This window comes from Mastomys coucha, unplaced genomic scaffold, assembly GCF_008632895.1.
Source record: "Mastomys coucha isolate ucsf_1 unplaced genomic scaffold, UCSF_Mcou_1 pScaffold16, whole genome shotgun sequence".
Classification (NCBI taxonomy): Eukaryota; Metazoa; Chordata; class Mammalia; order Rodentia; family Muridae; genus Mastomys; species Mastomys coucha.
In genome coordinates this window covers 61,778,837-61,798,114 of record NW_022196898.1, presented here as the reverse complement: position 1 = coordinate 61,798,114, position 19,278 = coordinate 61,778,837, and the positions used below count along the sequence as shown (strand labels likewise).

The 19,278-nt window shown below is 34.3% G+C and overlaps 1 protein-coding gene across 1 annotated transcript in view; it reads right to left on the bottom strand.

Annotated features, from left to right (window-relative positions):
• The window catches only part of Col11a1 (collagen type XI alpha 1 chain), a 189,704-nt gene that overhangs the window by 113,978 nt on the left and 56,448 nt on the right, over positions 1 to 19,278 (bottom strand). Inside the window, exons 5-13 of the mRNA XM_031375242.1 lie at positions 15,401 to 15,526; positions 10,464 to 10,580; positions 9,807 to 9,899; positions 7,846 to 8,100; positions 7,160 to 7,222; positions 5,940 to 5,981; positions 5,171 to 5,233; positions 3,481 to 3,555; positions 2,397 to 2,480 (exon numbers count right to left, since the gene is read on the bottom strand). Coding sequence (XP_031231102.1) covers positions 2,397 to 2,480; positions 3,481 to 3,555; positions 5,171 to 5,233; positions 5,940 to 5,981; positions 7,160 to 7,222; positions 7,846 to 8,100; positions 9,807 to 9,899; positions 10,464 to 10,580; positions 15,401 to 15,526 — 918 coding nt within the window. The remainder of the gene's footprint in view (positions 1 to 2,396; positions 2,481 to 3,480; positions 3,556 to 5,170; positions 5,234 to 5,939; positions 5,982 to 7,159; positions 7,223 to 7,845; positions 8,101 to 9,806; positions 9,900 to 10,463; positions 10,581 to 15,400; positions 15,527 to 19,278) is intronic.

The window sequence follows — 19,278 nt, the reverse complement described above, 5'->3', positions numbered from 1 at the left end:
ATCTATAGGAGGAGAGGACCTCAGCCCTGTGAAGGTTCTGTGCCCCAATGTAGGGGAATGCCAGGGCCTCTAAGTGGGAGAGAATGGGGTGGCAGGCATGAGGAGGGGGGAGGCAACAGGGGTATGTTTTTGTTCTTGTTTGTTTCTTTGTTTTTGGAAGGGAAACTGGGAAAGGAGAAATTTACATGTAAATAAAGAAAATATCTAATAAAAAAATCTTGCTTTCTGGTTTTTAAACAAGTTAAAATGACAAGTCATATAAACTGACGGTAAAGACATCATTATGCTGTAGCTTAGTGACCCTCTCACCCCTCATTTTATGAGCTTCTATTTGCAGTAGAAGGATTAACAGAGAGCTTCCCAACTTGACAGCATGTGGAGAAGGAAGGACTGCAGCATGTTCAGCTGCAAATGAGACACCCACAGCACAGGCCTCCTCACTCAGGCATCAAGGAAGAAGAGCTAGAAAGATACTAAGACCCAAAAATAAGGATGACTATGATGAGACAATGTATTCTGGATGAAACAGGACAGTTGCACATACGAACTGAGAGATGCTATGACAGCGAGCGCAAAACCTGCACAAGATCAAGCCACACGAAATGGATGCATGGAGTAGGAAGGGTATTAGTAATTGCCACTGTCAAGTTTTATCACAGAAGTGGCATACCTGACTGACCAGGGAAGGGGATGGTCCTACCATTCCTTCTAAGGCTCTGCCCCACAGTTACCTAGCAACAGCCAGGTAATGTCTAGTTTACTATAAAAGGGGCTAATCGCCCCATCTTTGCTCTCTTGCTCCCTCACTTTCTTACTCTCCTACTCTTTTCCCCTCTTACTCTCTTCCCTCTCTGTCCCTTCTCTCCCTTTTCCCCTCCACCCTCTCTCTCCATCTCTGTCCCTTCTCTCCCCTTTCCCCTCCACCCTCTCTCTCCATCTGTTCATGGCTGGCTTCTCTCTCTCCTCTCCCTTCTCTCCTCTCCTCTCCTCTCCTCTCTCTCTCTCTCTCTCTCTCTCTCTCTCTCTCTCTCTCTCTCTCTCTCTCTCTCTCTCTCTCTGTCTCTCTCTGTCTCTCTCTGTCTCTCTGTCTCTGTCTCTGTCTCTGTCTTTGTCTCTCTCTCTCTCTCTCTGTCTCTCTCTCTCCTCCATTCCCAATTCCTCTTCCTAGGCCCTAAATAAACTCTATTCTATACCTCAGGGGGAAGGGATGCCTCAGCATGGGCCCGCAGAGGCACCCCTCCCCCACACCATACCTATCAAATATATCCCTAGCTTCCTTTTCTTTTCATAAAACACAATACTATACCTATGCATGCACTAGCAGCAAGAAATTAACTCATTGGGTTAAATAAATAAATAAATAAGTAAATAAATAAATAAAACCAAACCAACAACAACAAAAAAGAAACAACATGAAAATCAAGAGAAAATGGTAGTGGAGCTAGCTGAACAATTTGAAGGAAGGGAACTGGGGGATGACTTGATCAAAACACATTAAGAATATGCTTTAGGGAAATGATCGATCACTAAAGAATACAAAGAGGACTAATCAAACAAGGAATTCTGCAATCTCAAAATGTTCTAACTTCAACTAATTCAAAACAATGAAATTTCTAAGAAAAATAGAGATACTTAGTTATTATAAATAATTTTAGTTATAGTATGCCTTTATATAAGCACATATTCTCATTATTGTTTAATATCACACTATCAAATAATCATTTTTCAGAAGAATAATTGTCTTATTCATAATAAATATTGAAAATGAATTAATACCTTCATTTACATATTTAGTATTTTACAGATACATAACTTATGATCATGAATAACAAGTTATCTTCAATATGATACAGGTACAGTTATCATAACGATACTAATCCTACATCCTACTTCCTTTCTTAATGACTATAAAGTTATGAACAAGAGCATTATATGAATTCTGATTCCTTCCTTGTTTGTTTTCTGGATTTTCATATGTATGTATATCCTAACTGCTCTAAAGGTAACTAAAAATGAAAGCAATTATCTGGTTTATGAAATAGAGGAAGATATTCCTTTCATTGTATGTTTTCACAATTACTGCCATAATTATAGGCTCACAAGTTAGCAGAGAAGAGTCAGGATGTGAAAGACAAGGAGTGCTAGATATAATCTCTCAATATTCTGATAAAATATCCCACCATGGCTTTGCATGCCATGTCAGCACTGCATGTGGCAATAAAAGGGTCATTTATTTAATATTAAATTAGTAACTATTATTCCTGGGAAGATAAATATTCTTTTAGAATTTTTCCATGTAAGTTCCATGTGGTGCATAGAAACATTCTTCCATGGGCCTACACCCTGCCATTTGATACAGAATCAGGTTGTGCGAACATGATGTCATGTTTTCTTACCCGAGCTTGCTGAAGAATCGCCTGAGCTTGGGCTTCCTGTGCAGAGATTGTTGGTCCTTTGGAGCCATCACCCCCATAGCGGAACTAAGAAAAGATAATATGAGCTTAAAAGAGGCCTTTGACAGATTTATGGGATTAGGACCTTTAATCAATTAGATTAAAAATTAAATAAAAGATTGATATTTACAAAAGTTCAAGGTTATGTCACAATGAGGTTTCTGTTTGAGAGAGCAATTCTGTCTCAGTCTCATAAAACAGTCCCCTCTATCAATTTCAAAGCAACTGTAAATATATTTTTTCATTTCAAATTTTATTATGATACACTTAAAAAAAAAGTCATGCCTCTTTTAATCTGCAGAAATGCTACCCACTCTGGCAATTCATCCACAGGTATTGCAAGGATATTAGACTGAGCAAAAGCTACATAGGCAGTTCTGCTCGGGTAACCAAAACCTTTGGAGTCTCCAAGACCATAAGGAAATGTAAATGTCTCTCTCATCCACCCTTAAGCAGCTGCTTGCTATTATCACTCTGTAAAATTCTCAAGGTCTGCCACAGTTTTTGACTTGAGGTATCACATCTGTTAATTTTCCACTCCACATAAGTATTTCTTTGAATTTCATTACACTAAAGCTGATAAATGCATTTTCCTAGATGTGTGGCAGCTAAGTAATTTCATAAAAGACTCAATATTAAAATAAATGATTTTTGAGCAATGATGATACTAAAGACTTAAATTCCTTAAGGTATTTCACCTATAGTCAATATTAGGGCAAATGGCATAATAATGTGGTAAATAACCTGTTGTTAATTAATCTACAACCCAGAAGTGCCCACATGATTAGACAGATTATGTACATTTCACTGAGTGAAAAATAATCGGAGATTAAAAGTGGTTTAGAGTAGAGAACACTATCTATTAAAGTTCTGTTCAGTGAAATGCCCCTACATTCAAGGTTTGCTTTATTTCCTTCATTCCTATCCTTCCAAAATGTTTCTACTCAATGATTCAATTACATTATTGTTTAGTTACATAATGAGAAGATATCAAATTTATCTTTATAAAACAATTTTTCAAACTTACTGGTAACATCAACATAGTCCCAGGAGGTCCGGGTAAACCATCAGCCCCTGGTAAGCCAGGACGTCCTGGTGGGCCCTAGGAAGGGAAATACAATGGACAAGATCAATTAACACAATATATAATATCAGTTAGCCTGTAATTGCTGAGAATGCTCCTGCCCTGTCTGATTGGTTAATCTCTTTTAGGTAAATACATAGAAAGGATCAGATTTCACTGTACTTGTTGCAAACCAAACAACAAAAAATGCACACTTACTAATATACAATCAAAATATAACGCAAAGTATATTTGAAGTTGATAATACAGCTTAAAATTACTTATCATGAAACTATCCTATATATTTTGGAGGGGAAAACGGTATGAGGAAAAAGTGAATATTTAGGTTTCTACAGTTGAAAACAGATTTAATTTCACAAAATTTGGTTAAGTATTACTTAATAGATATTTAGGTAATATCTATGTAGAATACAAATAGATATTTAAAGTGTCTTATATTTATGTAAACTATCAACAAAATAGGTACTTTATTAGCATAAGCACTAAAGTTAATATAATAAACTGATATTAAGTTACTAATTAATAAAATTGTCTTAAAATTATGCCTAATATACTGAATGTGTATGTGCATGCATGCATGCACATATGTGTAGAAATTTGCATATGTTTACAACATAGATATACATGATTATAGAGTGTCAAATTTATATATACACCTGTATAAACTTATGTGTGAATGGATGATACACACACACACACACATATATTTATATATATATATATGAGTTTTCAGTAAAAGGAAACTTACTTTTTCACAGCCAAATCTTATTTATTAAAAAACAAAAGGATCAAAGTCTAAAAATTAACAATTTATATAGATATAATTCAAACTACCAATGAAAGTGTTATTAAAAATGAAAACTATGTGGAAGGCTGTGGGAGATGCATTATTGAGTAAAGTGCTTGCCATGAAAGCATGAGGATTTGAGTTCAAATAGCCAGCTCCCACACAAATGCTTGGACTGACAATGTCAGTGATGGCTTGTAATTCTCGATCTTTGGAAGAGGCAAAGACAGAGAATCTCTTGGGCAACCTGGTGAGCAGACTCTTGGTTCAACTAGAAACACTAGTTCAAAATGTAAGATGGACTGAGATTAATAAATGCAACTGACATCAACACCTATCAACCTGCATACTCACTGACACACATGTATATGCACACACCACACACACACATACACACACACACACATATGCAGAAACAAACAAACATTACCACATACATGTGGATACAGATATGTACACACTGCTCACATAGACATTAAATAACAAAGCAAAAAAACATTTCCATCAAACTCAATATCTGAAATTATGCAGATGAAGTTAGAAAAATGGAGTATATAAGATCAAACGTCTTGTGTTCATATTTGAAAAGCTGAGTCTGCTCTTATTGCCCATGCGCCTAGGGGACTTGACAACAAAATTGGCTCACTAATCATGTACGTAAGATCTTGATCCCCACTAAAACATGTCTGAAAAGTTAAGTAAAATATCACACAATCCTAAATTTGTAGAACTCTCATCCCACTCTCCCAATAAAAAAAAAGGTGCCATGTTAATTTAAGGAAAACATTAATTTTTAAGGCCATGTACTGCACAGTTGCCATATAGCATCTCCCCCTTTTCACTTACCCTATCCCCAGGGTCGCCGGGGAGCCCAGAAGGGCCTTGGAGCCCTGGAGGACCCATAAGACCCTGCGGAGAAAGAAAACATGATCAGAAGCAACTTCCTGCCTCATTAGTATTCAAGTAAAGGCATGCCTCTCACACTCAAAGTGTTCCTCATTTATATTTTATAAATATACCCTTGACTCCCAAACAACTGCTCTATTTAGCTTCCTGTGAAAAGACAACTTATAGGAAAGAGTTCTACATCCAGCACAACTGTTCCTCTATGAGTCTGTGCTCAGCGTGGAGGCCGATGCCAAAGGAAAACAGGAAGGAACGAGTGCCAATGAAAAGTGACTGTGGTGGAGGCTGGTCCCCAGTTCCTCCTGAAGAAATGGCTATTCATAAGACTAGACCTCAAAAATGTGGTAGTAAAGTTGAACAAGAAATCGTTTAGCTTGTCAGCATTTTAACATTTTTGGATTTGCTACTACTTAAAAGCATCAATACCATATATTTTTATGACAAAATATTGCTATCTCACGCAGGCATACATATATGCACAAATATAATATATAAAGAAGAAAAATATTCAAAATTTACTCTAAGTCCTGTCAATAGAGTTACTCTTACAAAGACAATAATAAAAAAGAGGTTGAGTCCAACAGCTCCTAAGCTTGCCTGTTTTCTTCAGTAAATCAAATCAGCCTAAAATATAAACAATTCAAGTATATGGCAAAAATCCTATATTTCAAAAGTTTTAAGAATCAAGCCAAAAAATTCATGTACATACCGCTGGTCCTGCTGGCCCAGGTGGTCCTTCAACAAGCATACCCTATAACGAAAAATAGCCATGTAGCTTTTAGCCTTTCCACTAAGTATAATAGTTTTAAAGTAAGTTCTAAATTAATATGATATAAAGCATTTAAAATATTATGTTTCAATGGAGAAATAAAATAATTTAAAATAATAGAAGACATAACCTTTGTTAACTAATTGAAAGTAAAATAAATGCTCAGACAAATAATATTAGGAGAGAGAAAGAATATATTAATTGCTTCTGTAGAGAATACAGCAGTGATGCCTTATTAAGCTCTTCCCTAGATCTTAATTACTTAATTTATAATAAAAAAACAATCAAACAAACAAAAAGGAGCATGATAAATATTTGCTATGTTAATGGATGAATTAATTAATCAATGAAAGGAAATAATACCTAAACACTTTAATTCCAGAAAAACTACATTTACTTGTGCTTACTGAAAGAATTACATGTGTCTGAAGTGAACTGTTAAACCATGTACCTACAATTCTAATAAACTGCTCTCCCCAAGTAGCTGGCCAATGAAACTTGTGTTTTTTAAAATTGTTTCTTGAAAATATACATCCCTTAACAATACCTTGAGAGTTCATAGCATTAACACAAATTATAGTTTCACACAATCATGCAAGTAAACAAAATGAGGTTTTAGAGAATATTCTGGTCTTAAAGTTTCATACAAGAATGTCATACATACTGACCACAGTATGTCACTACTCCCTCTCCTTAGCACTCTTGTCCACTGTACTCTCCACAAATATTTCTCCCAAGTCCATGCCTATTCACTTCATTTTGGTATTGTATAATGTACTTTGAATAACATTTCTAGTAATGTCATCGAATAAATTATCAGTAAAATCACAGACTGAAGACCTAAAGCCATTATATCTCAACCACCAAACATTTAAAAATCACGGAATAAAATGTGTAAATTCAGATTTGTAAACAAAGAATTGGACCAGAAAAAAATGCCAGACATTTTCAAAATTCAAAATTCCATAAATATGCGATAATTTCATTTTACTGAAATTTTGCTTTCCAGAAAAGTCATTACTACCCACACACCTGTTTTGGGATAAATTATAAATATCAGAATTTTCATTGAAAATGCAGGGTAATATTTAATGGCAATGAAATGGCAATTCATTAGTTAAACAATTGTAGTAATCCTTAAAATATTCCAGAGCACTTACAGGTTCAACCACTGCCGGCTCCCCCTTCTGCCCTTTCTCTCCGTATGCACCATGGCCATTTATCTATAAGCGAAAGTTAAAAACAGGCTAAACATTTTTCAACAAGTGAAGTGATATTTCAGCTTATAGGAAATAATAATTTAACCATCTAGATACATTTAAAGCAACACTTTAGAATGTGCTCCTTTCATGAAAGAAACAGAAAGGGTTTCAATAATCCTAGACAAGCAAGAGGACTATTGAAATACCAACAAACTGTTGCTTCTTTACATTTGTGTTACAGCAACTTAAATGCATTTCTAGCCTCAAAACCATCTCGAAAACAAAAGAAATATTGCCAAATCAAACATAGAAAACAGTCTAAAATTTGAAAAAAAAAAAAACCTAGAGCTACTATTCAGAAAAACAATGACAAGATTATTTAAATTTATCAATGATGAGAAATTTGGGGTACAAATATTATTTACAATAATTTAAAAGGAAGAATGCAGAGAGAGCCCAAGACACAACCGTTGCCAACTCCCACTGGGGAAAAAAAAACTGTCGTGGTTCTCCAGGATTTGGTCAGTATCCACAATGGACATAAGGCCTCAGCTGCATTTTAATCCTGAAAACACATCAGACTGAACACAGAAACATTCCCAAGATAAGACATGTGCGGGGCACAGAGCGCAGTGCTGACTTACGCTTGTTTCTGTGAAATCAGTTTCTGCTGGCACACCTGGGCCAAATTCTTCATTAGGGGAGGTCGTAGTCCTTTCTTCATATTCTTTGTATTCATAAAAATCATATTCACCTAAATCTCCATCTACCAGCAGATCAGAATCCCTGCCGTCTACTCCTTTGTTTCCATACAGAATATCCTCGGAAATGTTCCTCTGGACATCATAATCCTCTCCGGTTAGATATTCTTCAGTAAAACCTTCTTCAACTGGATTTGGCTATTCATTTAAATTGTAGGGAATTGGAGAACATGAAGTTTACTGTTAGTAAAGCAAGGTGAGCATCTGTAATTACAGCCTAATGGCATGAGATAGAAATGGAGCTCATTACTCAAGTGCGTCAAGAGCCTGGAGAGAGGCTGCTTGTTTAGTATCACTGAAAGGAATATACTTGTACATACACTGATATGTACAAAGACATATTGCTTTCAAAGCATCTTTCCACATCAACTGCAAATGTTCGCAAGGATTCAACAGGTGTGCTTATTCTCACTAGGGAAAATTTGCCCACCAGTGAGGTGTTACTTTATCGCATAAGGTCTGAACAAATAAGGTGTGCAGATTTTAATTTTATGAATATTATTATTCATAAAATTTCATTAAAAATACTTGCTTAATTTTCAAATACTATTGGGCAATAAAGAGAAATACAGTTGCTACAAAGATAAGACTTGTAATTTGATATTCAGTCCTGTCAGCTAAATACTGTTACCAATATCTGAAAACTATTCTTCATGGTGGCTATTCAGAGTGTCGTGCGTAAAAGGAAATGCCATTATTAACATACATATGATTGCAATCAAGGTAAAATTGAATAATCTTCCTTGTTACCCTTTGAGTTACATTTAAAATTTTGTTCTCTAAGGCAAACTGAATATAAATAGTAGAGGAAGATGGACTACATAGGCAACATTATGGAAAATTAATTGAATGAGAATACATAGTTAAGTCATTACTATAACATTACTGCATTGGGTATAAAAAAGAGCAACAATTGTAAAATTTTAGTCTTAAATATGGAACACGTACTTCTGCAAGGAAGCTACATCTTGCCTATGATGTAATTTATGTTCTTAGCACTGATGTAAACAGTTGAATGAATTTACATATGGAAGTCAATATCCTGAGCTGTTTTAAATTCTCATAAGAAAGGACTGAGACTAGGAAAAGTTAAAATCTATTCACACCATAAATGCTTATACCTCTAAAGGATGTGTTTGAATTACAGTTATATTTTATTAGACCAAATATAAGTAAAATAATTAAATTGTAAAATTTTTAAGTAAAAAAATTAAATTAAATTAAACTTACCTAATACTAATTTACAGATGATAATAATATAAATAATGGGCATGAGTTATTTAACAATATTAAACTGAATTTTCTGTTGATCTGTATTTATGATCAAAATTTATGTGAATTATAAAATATACAAGGACCTCATCAGACCTACCTATCTTAGAACACTTACATGGAAAAATAATTGAATATTTAAACCAGATTATTTTAATCATAATTAACATTCTAAAGAATTTTAAAATGTAAATGCTTGTTGTCATTCAAATGAGTATTCCCATGCAATAAAATGTGAATTGTATCAATTGATGATACAATTATCACGGCAGAGGATTCTTCCCCATGAAGAATCACGCTATGAGTACTCCCTGTAACGTGTTAAAAAGCTTGCTCGGCAGTAGGAGCAATAAAGAAATGATAGCAGCCAATTCCGTTTGAAAGGTATGGAATTTGCATGAAACAAAGTGTCATGCAAATTCTGAACTGACATTAACTGTAACTGCAGGTGTATTGTAATTATGAACCAAGGCTTCTGTTTCTCTATCCAGTGACTGAGATGCTTTTCCAAGGAAATCTACCAAAATATGTTATGCATTTCAAAAGCCACCATGAGATTACTGCTGGATTACCTCATTCGATCCTGTTACCCGCCTAGGAGACTCAGTCTGGTAAGTTTCCATTGTTCCATAGTTGTAGTCTTGAAAATCATCCACAATATTTGCCTGATGATAAATTCAGAATAACAAGGGTTAGATAATCTGGAATGTAATCTCCAGTGAGTGAAAATCATGACTTAATTGCATTAGAGTGTTAGCCAAATTGGGATTGATCTAATTGGGTTAAGACTACGACTCATCAGAGATCTTCCATCTCAACTAGGACAGATCTTGATTGCTTTTTCTCGCTACCTGGACCCCTAGTTTGGCTTTGGCTGTGGCTTGATTACGTTTCTTCTTCTTGGATGCAAATTTTTCAGATTTGGGGACTGTGAACTTTTTAGTTTTTTTCTTTGAGTTAGTGGCCAATGTCGTCTTCCTCTTTGTGTAATTGGATTTCTTTTTCTGTAAAACGTCGTGAAAGATGGAATGGAAAACATGTAGTGAGAAAGAAAATAAAGCATATGGCTAAAAGGAAGGAAATGAAAACAAAAATGGTCATCTCTCCTCAAGGTGTCTCTGTCAAATGTAACATGTTATTAATTCGCAGAAGTGAATGATAGGTATGCGGTAAGTCTGAAGGACGATGAAGAGTGGACACCACATACAACAGACAGTTGTTGGTTTTACCTCTGTTTGTGCTACTGTTTCTTCAAGGAAAGTAGGCATCTCTGTAACACTCTCAGCCTCTTTATAGTCTGTCTCCCCATAGTCATAGTCATACTCGATTATATCCTCAGGTGCATACTATTTTGCAAAGGAACAAATATTGGGCAATTCGGTTAGTTGCGAGTAATACTATTAACAGAGCAGAGATCTACTGCTTAACCTTTACACAAAGTAAATGTTAAGAGAGATCATGAAGCAGAAATATTCTATTGTATAATGAAGCTAAGAACATCCGCGTTATCGAGCAAGCTTTCTAAGAAGAGAGCAAGTGATTACGGCTAGAAGAAAAATAAAAGTTTGAATGAGTCAAACTTTTATTAAAACTTGAATATTAATTCAAAGGTAGAATTCATGTCTTTGGAAATAGTTGTTAAATATCTGCTTTAATTTTGATGTGTGAAACTCTTCTGTGAGGTATCTTCCTATGAAAATCTAAATTTTCCTGGGGCTGCAGCTTCGTGGGAGAACACTCAGCTAATGCAGATCAGCACTGGCTTGAGTCACAAGCGTAGAAAGAAGAAAACTAACAAGTGTAGCATTTACATAGCTATGATTTCAACACATAAAACAGGAAGGATGGTCTTATGAAAACATATTTACATCTATAGGGAAGAAGGAAAAAATAAAAATAACATGAATAAATATGACTACATTTGGAAAATACTAACTTAAAATATATTCTTAATTCACTCATTTTCTCTGAACAAAACCTAGGAAAGCTTAAAATTGCATTCCTGGTATTTACTGACTTTCCTTCAAAATGAGTGAATGTTTCTAGATATAGCCAATGCCAAATACGAAATATAAACATGAAAATTCTTTTAATGTTTCATGAGGGTCAAAATACCAATTTACTAAAGCATATAGAGACTATTTAGAACTTGGTAAAATATAAAGCTGTGGATAGACAACACATTAAATATTTTGTTAACTGCATACATTAAATAAAATATCTATATCTAGTAGAAAACTATATATACATGTATGCATAAATACTTTATATATAGTCTTTTTATATATGTATGTATGTAGGCTTTTGATATATAAATATATGTATTATATAATATATAATATATAGTACATATTATATATACATGTATATATGTATAAATATATATGCAAATAGAGAGTGTGTGTGTGTGTGTGTATGTGTGTCCTTTGACAAACCTGGTCTCTACTTTGCTATTATCAAAATATGACCTTGAACTCTTGATCTTCCTGCCTCCACTATGCAAGTGCTGGGTATAGGCATGAAAGCACCATGTTGTTCTTTATTGTAAGAATTAAGAGCAATGCACCAAAAAGTTATTTCTGAGTTACCTTCAATCATGTAGGAAAGAGAAATATTAAATATCTGTAACTACTCATGGAAGCAAGGAATAAAATATGGAAAAAAGAAATATCTGTAGGCTTGTTTTTTACCGTTTTAAATGTAATCCAATTATAAACTATGAACTACTAAAAATATCAGTAAAACAATGACAAGCCAGTTTAAACATAAGCAATAAAAAAAGCATTCAGGCTAAGTTCAAGGACTTGGAGATGCAATTGTAAAAGTGTCAAAATAATTAATTTTACATGACATTTCTTCTGGTAGAAGAAAATGTCTTCCAATCTTCATAATTTTATGCACTACTGGGTCTTTCTGTGAGAGTGCTCACAGAGCAAGTGAAGGGATCTTGCTCAGGCACTGGACCACCTCTTTCTCAACCAAAAGCACAGTTTCTTATAGTCACCTTATCACATCATCTGCCTAGTCCTTCCAAAACAAGAATAAATAAATAAATAACCTCAACCAAACCAAACCAACACCACCCAAAAAAAATATATATATACCGCTATATTTTGGAGGCCGTTTTTCACTTCTCAATAAAGAATTTTGAAAATATTCTGAAAATCGATGTAGGGAAGAACAAGTTGTTCTAAATAAAACTGTAAAACCCTGGGAGGGGAAAATAAAAATAGATTTTAGGTGGACTAGGGGAAGGTTCGATAAGAGCGGGGGCGTCAAGTGTTTGGGGGGAATAACATAAACTGAGAGATTGAGGGGAGCAACAGCTAGAATTGAGATATGGAAAGCTACTGGGGACATTCTTGTAGGGACAGAAGGGTGGGGAGGAGGTATAGGATCTGGAACAGTCAGAGGGTCAATCGGGAGGGGAATAAAATCCAGAGTGTAAAATAAATAAGTAAAAATTAATAAAACAAAAAAGAAAGTGTTTGCTTCATATATATGTGTATATACACATATATACATACATATGTATACACATATATATGAAGCATACATGTGTATGTATATGTATATATATATATATGTAAATACATACATATACACACACACACACACACACACACACACACATATATATATATATATATATATATATATATATATATATATATGAGAGAGAGAGAGTCAGTTGTCAGTTTTGGTTGTTATCTTGTAAAGGCTTTTTCTAGTGGTGGATATGGAGCAGAAGAGAGGGAAGAAGTAGAGGAGAGGAACAAGAAGGAGTACCAAGAGGAGAAACTATAATCAGGATGTATTTATGAGGAAAGAATCTATATTCAATAAGATAAAAACAAATGAAAAAAAGTATGATGTGACAGACAAATTAATCTTTGCCCCATGAGCACACCAGCAGAAATTTGAAATGGGGTGAAGGTGAATCTTCTTCCCTTGATTGTTTAAAAAACAAAACAGTTCAAAACAAAACAAAACAAAATAAAACAGTCCCTCGATAAGACCTGGCATTGACAACAAGGATCAACAATAGTACACAAGACATCCATGGTAGGAAGCCAGGTATCTCCTATATTCTTTCATTAGAGATCTCCTTCCCTTGGCTTCACCTTCTACCTTAGTCATTAAAAAAATAAATAAATAAATGTCAATTGGCTCTTCTTTATAGGTAAATAGAGCATGCATAAGACATTAGAAAAGTCCCATACAGAACTTTAATATCTAATTTCTTATAAATTAAGAAGATAATGTAACATGTTACAAATAGGCCAGAGACATAATTTCAACATTATTTACGGTGCTATATCAGATACATTAAATCCATTGATGTATGAAGCTGTTAGGACTGAACAAAAATCTATCTATAGCATACATCTCTCATTCTGTGATAAGGTTGTAATTGTGGAATGTATTTATGAATTTAGAGTGGATTAGATATGTTACAAAAAAGAAGTAGAAAACAATGAATATTTGAGTAAGTTTACCTATGTAAGTTATTAATAGAATATTAAGCAATGTGTCTGACCCATGCTCCACAATACACTTTATGTTTATACTTGAGAAGATAACATTGCTTTGTTATTTTTAGTCAGACTACCTGAAAATTAACTAGAAAAACACACATTCAGTATATGATAAAACATTTAATGTCTACCATCTAAAATGATTAGAAAACCTGCTTATACTTTTCTATTTTACTGCAAATATCAAATGTTTATTGTTTTCAACTATCAATGTACGTAATTAGAGTCAATTCTTCTTGAAAATTAAAAATAAAATCTTTTATTATGATGCATTAGCTTAAAAGCCAATAAGCTTTCAATCATATTCCACAAAACATCTCCTTCTCTTCTTCCACCAAGCAGAGGCATATATTTGCTATAGGAAAGAGATTTTATTTTTTCTTATAAAAGTGACAAATGCAAAATAAATACAATTGGTTTTCAACACAGAACTGGGGCGCACATTTACTCTATCAGCTACAGAAACCTACACTTAACCCAGTGTTGGTTAAGTGTAGGTTTCTATGGTTCTTCTCCATAGAAACTATCGCAGAATAAAGAGCTTGAAAACTGAATAAACAAAACATCCAAGCAGTTTTTCTTAGTTCTTTCATATTGCTTTTGTAAGACCTTTACCTTGTTTCAAAACAAAAGATCCTACTGTTAAATCGTGGTGCAGCTTAGAGCAACATAATTCAGTGGGATACATTCATTATAAGCTAAAGTAATGTTAAAATTTGTAATTTTGAATTATAAAAACCAACATGAATCTGTATCAATTAGAATAATGAAACAGATAAAAAGTCCATTTATTCTAAGGAGCTGAAACTCAACAGTAGTATCTAATAGTGTGTTGTTGTTGTTTTCTTTTTTTTTTAAGAACATTTATACTGTTTGACTTATTGTTAAAATGGAATTTTGTTCTCAAAATTCAAATACCACCTTACAATGTGAAACTCTTAGTTTTAAGAAAATAAATCTCAAAATATAGTCTTGTCAGAAAGATAGCACACCAATTGGTTTTGTATCCATTACCAAATGTTCAGCCCTGAGAATTTATTCATGCAAGTAACATTATAAGGAGTAGTCAGGTAGTGTGTGTGTCTGAAAGAGAGTGAGGGGCATACACAGGAGGGCTTGGAGCAGAAAAAGGAAGGCAAGAAACTATGTAATTGGATAACCTCAAAAATGCTTTACATTATAATTAAAACAAAACATTTTATTACAAATTAAATCACAAATTGTTTCCTGTTTAAATTGGTTACTTTCCTATGAGAAAATATAAGTTTGAAAATTAAAACTGAATAAACTCTTGATTACATAACAGAACCTAAAACCTTTAAGACATATTTCAATACTTGTTTTCCTTTGGTAAGAAATGGCCAAAATTTGGGAAATGGCTACTACAACATAGTACATACTCTCCCAAAATTCAAGTGGTTTTAACTGTTTAAAGCAAAGAGCAGAAATATAGCTTTGAGGAATCAGTCCTGAAAAAGAGGGAAAATATACCAAATTACAATTGAGCAAATTGTTCCTCAAAGACTCTTAATTAAAAGTACAGTTTAACTACAACTGAATAAGTATGCCTTAAAGGGAGGCATAGCCAACAATTGGACCTTGAGGCCTCTTGTGCCTTGCATCCTCACCTCATCAATGTGTGGCTCCTGAGCCTGGGCAGCCTTGGATGTTAAGTCACAATCTGGGCTGTAATGGTCACAGTAGTCATATGCTGCCTTGGGGTCTCCTGTGATCAGGAACTGCTGAATATCACCCTGCAAAGAGTCAGGAATAGAGAAAGTCAGAGTCTGAAAACACAGATACCTGCAGAATGTTTGTAAGGTCATATGGCCTGCATTTATATGTGTGCAGAAGAGAAATAAATAAATACATATCATTATAAAGATGAGTCTTACAGGACTGAGAAAGTAATAATCAATTACACTGCTCTGACTTATTTTCTGGTATAGAAAATGTACTACATAATAATCAACCTATTAGTATTCAGTTCTACAGAATTTACAATTGAATGTGAATAGTCAATGAAATATGACTATTTACAAGTGAATGTGAATAGTAAAATGAAATACATGGAAAGAATATATACATCCATGGCAAAAAAAAAAAAAATAGATTAGTTTACACAGAAATGCTATTATTAGGGAAATCTGTAAGGGACTATCTCAGTAAAATCATGTTCAGAAGAAGAATAATGCCCAATTACAAAGATGAATAAGGAAGAAATACAGCAACATTTATAGATACAAAAATATGAATTTGCTACATTGTTGAGGAAAAATATTTTGGCAAAGATTTAAAGCCATTTATATAAAATCTATATATTTATATAAAGACAAATTTTAGAGATATTTAACAAGATTATCTTAAAGTTTTAATTTCATGGATTTTAGAAACAACACAATAGAGAAAAGTATTTAATTCATCCAGAAAATACTTTGTAAAATGAATTTGTGTTTCTTCTCTCTAGCAATCTTAGAAATATAACTATGGCCACAAGTCATCTATCCTGACGAAAGCCTGTGAACTTGAAGACTGAAGTCCTTTATATTTGAGAGATTGGTATGACAGTACATCCTGAGTCAACTTTGAATCATTTCAAAATTAATCCATCTTTGCTGAAATTTTATCACCTAGAATTACTTTTAGAGCTAGGTGAAACCATGAACATTAAATACATCTTTAAAATAAAGAATTAGGAAAGAATTTATAGCATAATTATAGCACAATACTCATTTATCCATGAATACATGTTTATTGAGGAAGTATTATATATGAAATATTGAATACAGCATTAAAGACACTGAAGGGATAATTTTGAATGACTGGATCTATAATCACCCAGGAAATGAAATTCTAACATCTTCTGGAAAGTTTCTACTCATTTATTAAATTGGGAAGGGTCACTATAAGTGGAGATAGAACCTTTGAGTGTTTGAGCACTAAACTGAATAAAAAGAGGAAGGCATGCTGACTACTTCGGGACTCTCCTCCCTGTGTATGAACAAAATAAACCAATACCTCAAGATCCTGCTCCCGTGCCTTCCCAATTGTGGCTGACTGGAAAATGGAACTGGGAGCTATGGTCAACTTTTTCCTTAAATCTTTGCTGCCAAGTACTTGGACATAATAGTGAGAGTCTAACTAGCACAGACAAAAACACATAAACTCACAATTCTTCAATGTTTAACCATTTCTAAACATGCCATAACATTTTCCAAAATGACTAGGTTGATTTACATTCTCACTGGTAGTAGCTGAGTGTTCTCTACATCCTCCTAACGTTTGTTATTTTATGTGTTTTTGATAATATTTATTTATTTATTTATTTATTTATTTATTTATTTATTTAGTGTGCAAGAATTGCATGCAGGTAGAAAACTCTTGGGAACTTTCAATCCCATGGATTGAAATCAGGTCATGAAACTTGGCACCAAGAATCTTTACCCATTGAGCCACTCAAGAATTTAATAACAGCAATTAGTGTTCAATAATTATAAGAACTGCTGTCTGGGCCAGACTTCACCCTGAGCAGACCTTGGTTGCAAGCTCCAAAGCCAGTCCCTCAAAACCCAGAGGAAGCTCCACTCCCAGGTGCTCTAAAAGCCCAGGATCAGAGGTGAGGAGGACACAACATCTGTCCCAAGACCAAGAGTAACTAGGAACAGCAGGACCCAGGCACACAGGAACTCTGACAGCCAAGTGACTCTGGTTGCTTCCAGTCTGTCTGGGCTGGCCAGTGCCCTGAGCAGACCTTGGGTGCAAACTCTGCAGCCAGTCCCAAAACACCCAGAGGAAGCCCCACTCCTTGGTGCTCTAACAAGTCCAGGGTCACAGGATCCAAGAATCACAGGATCACAGAGAAAGCTTGACTCTGAGGAGTTCTGAAACAACCAGGATCACAGGAAGGACAGGCTCCAGTCAGATTTAACAAGGGCAGGCAGCACCAGAGATAATCAGATGGTTCGGGGCAAGCATAAGAATATAAGCAACACAAACAAAGGTTACTTGACAACATCAGAACCCAATACTCCCACCACAGCAAGTCCTGGACATACCATCACACCGGAAGAGCAAGATTCAGATCTAAAATCACTTTTCATGATGATGATACAGGACTTTGAGAAAGGCATAAAAACTCCCTCAAAGAAATACAAGAGAACACAGGGAAACAGCTAGAAGCCCTTAAAGAGGAAACACAAAAATCCCTTAAAGAACTACAGGAAAACACAATCAAACAGGTGAAGGAAATGAACAAAACCATCCAGAATCTAAAAATGTAAATAGAAACAATAAAGAAATCAGAAAGAGAGACAACCCTGGAGATACAAAACCTAGGAAAGAAATCAGGAGTCATAGATGCAAGCATCACCAACAGAATACAAGAGATAGAAGAGAGAATCTCAAGGGCAGAAGACACCATAGAAAACATTGACACAACAGTCAAAGAAAATGCAAAAAGCAAAAAGCTCCCAACACAAAATATCCAGGAAATCCAGGACACAATGAGAAAACCAAACCTAAGGATAATAGCTATAGAAGAGAGTGAAGACTCCCAATGTAATGGGCCAGTAAATATCTTCAACAAAATTATAGAAGAAAACTTCCCTAACCTTAAGAAAGAGATGCCCATGAACATACAAGAAGCCTACAGAACTCCAAATAGACTGGATAAGAAAAGAAATTCCTCCCTCCCGCCACATAATAATCAAAACACCAAATGCACTAAACAAAGAAAGAGTTTTAAAAGCAGTAAGAGAAAAAAGGCAAGTAACATATAAAGGCAGGCCTATCAAAATTACAGCAGACTTCTCACCAGAGACTATGAAAGCTAGAAGATCCAGGGTAGATGTCATACAGACCCTAAGAGAACACAAATGCCAGCCCAGGCTACTATACCCAGCAAAACTCTCAATTACCATAGATGGAGAAAACAAGATATTCCATGACAAAACCAAATTTATATAATATCTTTCTACAAATCCAGCTCTACAAAGGATAGTAAATGTAAAACATCAACATAAGGAGCAAAATTACACCCTAGAAAAAGCAAGAAAGTAATCTTTCAACAAATCCACACAAATCTAATTCCATCTCTTAAAACAAAAACAACAGGAAGTGACAATTACCTTTTCTTAATACCTTAATATGAAAATTAATATTACCAACATATTCTAAGTGATTGAAATCCAAAAATATGAGGAATTAGATATTTGTTGATTGTCATCCAATGGTCTCTCTAATTTGATAATTGAGAGAATAGGTCTAATATTGTACAATCTATATATACTTTCAGCTTTTTTGTGACAGTGTCTTGCTGTGTACAACATAAGGGTCTTGAAATCTTGCTTCTCCTATCTCACCCTCTCTATTAGTAGTATTGTTTATTTCATGTCTTTACACTACACTATGTTTTTCAGAACAGCTTATATATTTCAAAGTTATTTATATACCCAAAAGAAACATAGACGATTAACTAGGGAGGTTGCTTGTAAGAGAACAACAAAGA